The 8,914-nt window shown below is 44.0% G+C and overlaps 1 protein-coding gene across 1 annotated transcript in view; it reads left to right on the top strand.

Moving 5' to 3' along the window:
- LOC107201147 (ankyrin repeat domain-containing protein 9-like) overlaps window positions 1–1,032 on the top strand; it is a 6,706-nt gene extending 5,674 nt beyond the window's left edge. The window contains exon 2 of the mRNA XM_015620343.3: window positions 432–1,032. Within this exon, the coding sequence (XP_015475829.1) occupies window positions 432–440 (9 nt within the window). The 3' untranslated portion in view covers window positions 441–1,032. The remainder of the gene's footprint in view (window positions 1–431) is intronic.
- The last annotated feature ends 7,882 nt before the right edge of the window (window positions 1,033–8,914 follow it).

The following is an 8,914-nucleotide window of genomic DNA, read 5'->3' as shown; positions in this document are numbered from 1 at the left end:
ACACGAGTGCCTGCCCTCTCCTGGCAGTCCCGTAACCGACTGGCAGCTCCCACCTGCTGCACTCCTCGTACCAGCAGCGAGCGATGCCCTACAGAAGCAGCCTTTTCACGAGGTCAGTGTGTGTGTCCCAGGCCCTGTGCTGCTGACAGGTAAGGACATTTCTTCTCTTGTAAAGAGGCAGCAGTTTTGCTCTTGAAATGGGTGTTTTATCCCCGAACACCAAGCACAAGGGCTTCTGCTTGCCGACAACTACAATCATCCAGCAAAGGGTTTGTGATGCTGGCCACACATTATTCTAGAACACATTTTTTGGAAAAGAATAAAATCTCTTAAATCTCTTAAAATGTCTCTGTCTTTCTTTTCTTCTGGGCTGCCAGAAAAATTCAGCTATCTATGGCTCCCTAACCCTATTCTTCTGTCTATTTCTGCAGCATCATTAGCAGGAAGAACAGCCCAGATTCTGACCTCAATTACACCTCCCTACACCTGAAGCAACACTTTTAAAGTCAGTTCCATCACTACTGATCTTTGTTGGTCTAAAGGAAAACAAACCATTTGTGCACTTGTGTTCTTCAAGGCTCCATAACTCTGACTTCAACATACAAATAAATGTCACACTTAATACCTGAAAATTTTTTTTTACATTTTTTTGTACTCTGAATATATATATATATATATATACTCTGAAAATATATATTTTTTTTTTTTCCATCTCTAACATCAGTGGCATTTCCCTGTTCCCAGTTCTCTTGGCATTTTTGGAATCAGCATGGCAGTGACAGATGCTGCTGTTCACTTATTAAGACTTAATGTTGCCATGCCCAAGTACAAATGAACGTACATTGTATGATACAATTTTCTTACAAAACCATGCTTTTGTAATTTTGGTTTCTCCTTTTTAGGGGTGGAAAAAATCTTTGTGTTTCCACATTACTCACTGCATGATTAAAGATAAAAAGACTGTAACGTGGTGGAATAAACTATATATACATAGCGTGATATAATTAGGTACACTAGCTGTGGAAATAATTTAATCTGATTGTATTAATATAATAAAATTTCAATATAAAATTGATGTGTCTTTTATTAGCTGATTAGTCAAAATGACCCATGAGTATCTGTTGCTTTTGTTCATCTTATTGTTTGATGATTTCATTCTGACTGCTGAGCCATTATCTCAAAAAAATGTGAACTGGGGATAATAATATTTCCCTTCACAGGCTTACAGCAGCTGACTGTAAGTTGTGTCAGAGGATGACCCCAAGTGATGAGTGAGCCCACACTTCACAGATATGCTGAAAGGAGGGGCACAATAGGGCTTGAATGGTAATTGGTTTCAGAGATTTAAATTTTTTAGGATTGAGTTCAGCTTCTCCAGCTGTTTTCCATGAACAAAAGAGTGCTGGTAGCCTGCTTTACTTCTCTGGTTTGTGCACCATCAACAAGCTCCTTTCCTTCCTCAGGTGTTCCTCTCTACAGGAAGGTGCCCTGGCAAAGTTTCCAGCACCAACCTCTCCTGTAGGCTCAGCTGAAGGTCTTCAGGCAGATGTGCACCTCTCGCCCTCTGTGTTCTCCATGGGGTAAGGATCCACCAGATTCTGTGCCAAAACCTGAACTATCCAGATCCTCCTCTGCTCTGATACAAACAGCTAACCAAAGTGTTTCAGGTGATGGGTAGCTGGTTTGGATGATAAGGATTATGAAATGATGATGTAGATTCCCGGCACCAACTGTACCCACAGATCTCCTCAAGGCACACTAGTACATGCAAGCTGTAACCAAAGGGTAACTCCTTTGAGCCTGTGCTTGCATAGTAAGTTACTGGTTTCATGGAAGAATGCAGAGAGGGAAGTTTTACTGCTCTCATTGAAAGAAGATCAAGACTATGCCCTTGCCTTCATAGCAGGAGATTTATCTCTAACTGCTTCTCCACAAGAATGTGGTCCCCAAAGATGTAGTTTTCTGGCTTATTTGCTTCCATGTTTCCTGTGTTTGAGAAAGGGAATCTGATTCGGTTTCTCTCGTGCCCTGGCAGCTCTCCTGGGGCTGACCATTAGGGAGCCCTGGGCTGATGCATCCCTCAGAGCCAGTCTCATGTAGGTATTAGGTTTTTTTACAACTGTACTTAGTTGGAGCCCACACACCAGCAGGCAGCAAGACAGGGATTTAAATAGAGAAATTTAAAGGGTATATTCCCTTGTGTGGGGGGAAGCACTGTCACAAGCAGATGATGTGTTGAACGAAATCCTGCCCACGCCTCAGTTACTTGGGTGCACCTCCCTGAGTGAGTCACCCCAAAAGCAGCTGACAGGTTTAGCATGTCCCACACTGTCCCGTGTCTGCCTGGCCAGCACAGCAGCAACACCTTGGGGGAGCATGCTCTGCCTTCTGCTGCACCACCACTCGCAGCTGGTGACATGGTTGACCACCAGGCTCCAGCTCCCGAGATTCCTGCCTTTGTCTCCAGCACTTTGGAAGCTGCTCTGAAGCCAAGAAGCCAGATTTCTCTGGGGGTGTCTCCTAAGCTGTGCTTGATCTGGAAAATCAATCATAATTTTCCAGTGCCAGCTCCAGCTCTAGTAAAATGTGTGTGTATTTTGCTATGGATCTCCTGTGAAGGAGAAGTTTATCTCTGGTGGGAAGGCTTTTGGAGAATTTGATGAGTTCGTAGAGATAAGAAAGCTGTGCTCTGTACACCAGCTCTGCCCACCCACGCAGATCCCCGTGGAGAACAGTGAGGAGGAGGAATTATTATCACTGAATTGTCAGACTCACACAAGAAGACCTGGGATGAAGGAAGGGAAGAAGAGGGTTGGGAGAGGCGGTATGGCAAGATGCCTTGTGGGAAGCAGATCCCACAGCTGAACAGAAATAGGGAAAATAGTCTGGAGATTCCCAAGCCACAGTGCAAGCTATGAGAAACACAGAAACCACCTCCTGCCACTTTCCCATGGAGCTTGGCTTCAGGGTCACAGAGAATGGCAGGATGATCAAGAAGAGACTGACAAGCATTAGAAAAGGAAATAATCACTAGAGCTGACTGGGAATTGATGTTTCTATTCTACCAAAACCAACAATATTGCAAAATACACTTCAGTTCTAATTCAAAATGAAAATTCAAAATATCAAAACCAGGAAGAAAACAGATTCAGATCAATCATGATAATTCTTAAAGAATAGTAAAATTTTTATAATGTAATACTTCACTTTTTATTTTTAACAGTGTTAAAGCACTGAAAAATAATCAAAATATTATAAAAAACCCCTCCACTTCTTTTGATAGCTGAAAGTCATTGTTCAGATTTACTTGTACCAGAATTTTTGTCAAAATAGGAACATAAAGCCCATGGTGCTGGGTGCTCCCAGCATCGTGCCATGTGTCCAGCACTGGCAATGGGAGAAGCCAGGTAAGCACCTTTGCCTGTCTTTCAGCAATACATTTCCTGCTTAATTCCCTCAGTTCCCACACCTGTTGGATTGGGGAAGTTGGAGGCTATACCCTTAGTCCTTCAGAGTATTCATCTCTTGACCTGGTGTCCCAAATTTGTCCAGTTCTTTTCTGAGCCTTTTGATACAGTCACATCCATGACTTCCTACAGCAGCAGTTTACATTTATCTGCACCCAAGCCCACCTGCCACTTTTTTTTCCTACTCAGTTTAGTGGGGTCCTTCAGATGCCTCTGTGTGGTGTTTGGATACTTGGAAAACTCCAGTAGCACTGTGACCACAGAGCTATCACTGCTCACTCCTTTCTCCAGCCACAGGTTATATACTAAACAAACAGGTTCCTGCACCAATCTCCAGGACACCCCACTGCTGACTCTTCCTCACCCTTTGCCATTCTGTAACCAGCTTTCACTGTATGAAACAACTCCTGCGATCCCACAGCATCTTCATTTCTTTAATAATCTTTGGTGTGGAACCTTGCCCACAGGTTTTTGAGAATCCAAGTACATTATGTTCACCGGATCTCTCTATCCTCTGTCCTTTTGAGTGAGGTAAGTAATTTACAAACAATTCAATTTCTTTGAAGGTAAACTTTGCAGTAAAATCTGTTCTGACAGGAGATGGCAGAATTAAAAAGCTTCATCCATTAGAAGGACCTAAAGATTTTTATGGATTGTGCAAATCTGCTTACAGAAGTAATGGCCCATGGTGTGAGTCTTGGAACTGTCCTGTGCAGAATCAGGAGTTGGACTCAATGATTCTTGTGGTTCCCTTCCAACTCAGAATATTCTTTGGTTCTGTGATTCTGTAAAACACATTGCCTTGAGATTGCAGGGGAATTCCAGATGGAATTTCTTTAAAAGTGTCTTCTAATTTTGAGGCTTTGACTGAAGCTGAAAATGAGCAACTATAGGACAAAAATCTCTGTTCTTCTGCCTGGAAGGTGTTGAAGAGTGACACTGTAAGCAGACTCTTCTGAGTTTACAGATTGTAGTGAGATACTATTTTCAGCTGTGATGCATATATTTGCAGACACTAAACTTCTCACTGATAGAGGTGATTGCTTGATCAAATGGGATTTTTTTATGGGACTCCTCCCATGGGTAGCACAGTTTCACTGATAGCTACAGGCTTTGGCTTACTTCTCTACCAGACTGCAGAGCCAAGCATGGTGACAGACAGAGATAAAATTACATTCCATGTATAATTTGGGATTTCATGAAAAGAAAGCCAAAATTATGGGAAGAAGGAGCTCTGCCTAAAATAGGTTTCTGCTTAGAGGTGTGTTCCCTAAACACTCAGAAATTAACACACTTACTTAGGCTCACTCAGATCTGGTGAGCTTCAGGAAAGCGTAAGCATACTTGGGGCAAGTAACCCAAATTTGGGATCAGAGAGGCTGCGAGTAGCTTTCCCACAAAATTACCCAGCTCTTCTTTTGCAGAATTAACAGTTCTAGCAGCAGATTGGTGCTTTGTGTTCTCTGGAAAGCATGAACCAGGGTTCAAAATGTCTCAGCTCTCCCCTGACACACATGATCATCATCCCCTTAATTAAAAAACATCACTAACATAACAAAGTCCAAACCTAGACCTGTCCGTGCCCTTTCTTATTTCCCTTTTGCAGATATTTAGACCTGGGAGTCCCGTCTATCATGGCCTGAGTCTTTTCCCCTACTGCCTTGGAGGACATGAACACACAAATTTCAAGCTGTAAAATGACTGCACATGATACACAACATGAACACACATGCAAGCACCACAGCCGATGTGAAAAAGGCCCTTCATGAGTCTTACTTATTTTTGGAGTGAAAAGCCCCTGCCTCAGCCAGGCAGGAATCCATGACTAACATCCCAGTTCCCTACTGGTGCCAGCTGGACAGGTTTTGCCCAGCTACCTGTCAGTGCAACTCCTCCAAGACTCAGGCAGGCAACTCTTCGCCTTTAGGATCAGGTCAGGCTTTAAATGGGCAACTTCAGCTTTACTTTTTAGTAGTTACTGCTTTTACTCCATGTGGACCTTTATACCAACCCAAATCAAATCTAGAAACTGTTCGACCTGGCAGAGCTGCTAATGAATATGCTCTCACCAGCTAAAAGGAAGAGGAAAAAAAAATAAAATAAATGTATTTTAAAATGAAAGCCCTGTATTTAAGTTTTACATTTCATATGCTTAAATTTTTTATTTTTTTTTCTTCTTTCATTCCCGCAGTGTTGCCTGAAAAGCCAGTTTTGCTCGGCTGTTGTCAGCTTCACTGCATGGCTCCCTGTGTTGTGACAGTCCCCAAATCACCACAACTTTGAAGTGGATCCATCTTCCAAAAGGACACTTTTCTTCCTCCTATCCTCAGCATCAGCAGGCTATGAGCCATGTGGGGCTTTTGAACTCAAATACCACCGTTTATTAGAAGAGAAAATACAGATGGTAACTCATAAAATAAGGAAACTCAGCTGGGCAGGATGGGATAGGGATAAAAAGGAGTTACCAACCACCTTCCCTTCTCCCAAGTGTGTCCTGCCTTGTTGGCTGCCTGAGCTGTGGAGGAGTAAAAACAGCTCCTTACACCTGTGCAGGTGCCACCGGCTATCACTATCTTTTTTTGGGTTTGGTTTTTTTTATTATTTTTTGACTATTTTTCTTACTTTCCAGCTGCTTTCAGGCGGCTCCGGAGCGGGCCCCGGCCAGGCCTGGGCCGCCGCGCCGCCAGCGGCCGCCAGGTGGCGCCACCTCCCTTCGGCTGCCTCCGTGAGGGACCGCCGAGGCCCTGAGGGCCGCGGGGCCGTGAGGTGCTGCAAAGCCCGGAATATGCCAAATTGTTCTTAAAAAATTACCTTCTCTGGTGTTCGATCGTCGTGTGCTTTCCTAACTAATCAGCAGGAAAGGAGATTTTAGGAACAGCAGCTAACGAGCAATCCCTGAGTGATGTCCAGGTGTTGGAAAGAGAAATTACAAGTTGGGGGAGCTGCCTTGTTGAGGTTTAGGGCTCCAGGTGTTTCAGTGATCCGACCTCGGGGTGGGGGATTGACAGAGCCTGGGGAGAAGGATGTGCAGCTGAGAGTGGACACAAAGAATGCAGAATTTATGGATGGCGACGATATTTGGCAGGAGCCCAAAGATAAGGAAGAAACTAATAAAGACAGCTCAGCAACTGTGCTGAACCAGCTCCAACTGGGTAAAATGTAATTCTGGCAGAGGGAGATGGTGACAACCAACTCACAGCCATGGACCCAAGAAACCCACTGACCCAAAAGAAGAGAAAGACTGAGTATGGGACTAATTAGCAGCAGAAGCAAGAGAATCATTAGTAAGTAGAAGCTAGAATACTGATTAACATGAGAACTATGTAACTTGTAGCCAGTGAACACAAATTCATTTGTCTGCTAAAATATATAAACAGCAAAAGGTTTTGATAGCTTGTGTCCTTGATTTGTGGAATACCACTGAGCATCCAGGCTTGTGCAACCCTGAGATAATCGGTGTCTCTCTCAAGTGTGTAATTATGGGCTTGTTGTCCACAAATCCTATTTTTGTGGATGACCAGGTGGCTCCAGGGCTGTAAGATGACCCTGCTCCTGTGAGGGGACCCCAGGATTGTGAGATGACTCCAGTGCTGTTGGCTTCCCCTTGCCTGTGTCTCTCTGGTGATCCTACAGTGGATCTTTTGGGTGCGGTGTCCAAACCAAACCCAAGTATGCAAACCCAACTGCAGGAAGATGGTGCAGGTGCCTTTATTGTTAGCCACCAAAGAAAGGTTTGGGGTTTATTTAGCAATGGAAAGGCTTCAGGTGCCATGGAAGTTGACCCTGGAGCTGGGCTCTAGACAAAGATCTACAAGGAGAAACAAATTTTTTCACATAGGGCATGTGGGCTCTCTGGGCAGAGATGAGCGGGCAGACATTTTTCATCCTCTCTGCTGCCTCCAAGGGAAAGGAGAATCTGTGGTGACTTAGTTGGCCATGGGCAGCTGAGAGGCTCAGTGTCTGTGCTTATCAAAGTACATAAAATCCAGGGATGTGATGCAGCCCCGTTGGATCACTGCTCCTGCGCAGAAAAGCTCATTGGACAGAGGAGTAAGCAGTGGTGGAGCTGTGAGAGCCACCATTTCCCACTTTCCTAGGAGAAGGGTGGCTGGGGCAGGAAGCACATCCACTGCAGCCAGGCAAGGAGCCTGTCTGTGGCAAAGTGCAAAGAATTGCTGAGGAGCTTGATACCTATCAGGAAAAGTACTGACAAATACGTCTTTAGCTCTGTTTCTGGGACATTTATGGAACATCAGTGGTAGCTGGCCCAATAGCCTGAAGTCTTAGCTAAAAAAACTCCAGTCTGTCTTTTTGGGGCTATCATTCTCTGATCTGAGGGTCTCTTCTGTTATTTTCACTCCTCTCTGCTTCAAGGCTAATCAGCAGAGCTTGCAAACCAATAACAAATTGGTTAAAATTCAGCTTTATATGCAAAGCCTAAAATAAAACATCTGTATATATCCCAGAAGCCTTTACAACCTCCTGTTTTATTAGTATCTCTAAAATAGCTTTTCTTTCCTGACTCTAATTCCAGCTAGAAGCACTCTGATAATCCTCATAGGACTGTTATGTGTATTTCCAATTAAGCAATTTATAAGCACTGGCTGTGAGGAGCTTTTTGTTCTTAAGGAAATTATTTCTTCATTAAGAGTAAAATAAGTCTTTTTTTATCCCTGCTTAATATGAAAGCCCTTGTGTCCCCTTCGCATATGCTTTAAGTACTGAACTGTGTAGAAGGAGATTAATCATTTTGTACCCCAACAAGCAGGGAAGACACAGCAGCTGGGTCAGTCGCTCAGGGAATAGGCTTTTCAGTGTTTGTTTTCAGAGACAAGTAAAAGTCAGACAGACAGACACTTGCTTTCAAGCTCCTTGCCTTTGCCAGAGGCAACCCACACAATCATAAGCCCTTCTGGAGTCTGAGTCATGAAGAACTGCGGCAGATAAAATGAAGACAGTCAAGAGGGGGGAAAAAAAATCCCATTCATGCCCAGCTAATGAGCAGAAGTTCCAAATTTCCTCTTGTTTTGCAGGCTGTGTACCTTAATTAGATGAATCACAGAACTGAGAGTGGAAAACACAGGCCAGACAGCTCATAAGAGTCCACTTCATTCTTTCACACTGGCAGTATTATCTACCTCCCCAACAGGGAAGAATGTCCCTCCATTTTCCTGGACTGCCATGAGCCATGGGCAGATATGGAAAGTGAAGAGCAGAAAGCATGGATGATTGAGTTTTGCTCATAGTGTAGCACAAACATCCTATTCCTATTTTTATCCCCAGGCCCAGCCATGTACACCTTCAATAAAGGCACTCATGAGCCTGTGTTCTGGTCAAGGGCAGCCCCATGACCAAATAGCATGACTTGCACTAAGCAGCAGCATGAGGGACCTTTGAAGGGAGGGCACTCTTGCTAATATCAGGAATAAACTCACCAGAAAACTTCT

The sequence above is a fragment of the Parus major genome, chromosome 3 (genome assembly GCF_001522545.3).
Source record: "Parus major isolate Abel chromosome 3, Parus_major1.1, whole genome shotgun sequence".
NCBI lineage: Eukaryota > Metazoa > Chordata > Aves > Passeriformes > Paridae > Parus > Parus major.
Note: the sequence above shows the minus strand (reverse complement) of the source record. Positions and strands in the feature narration are given on the sequence as shown.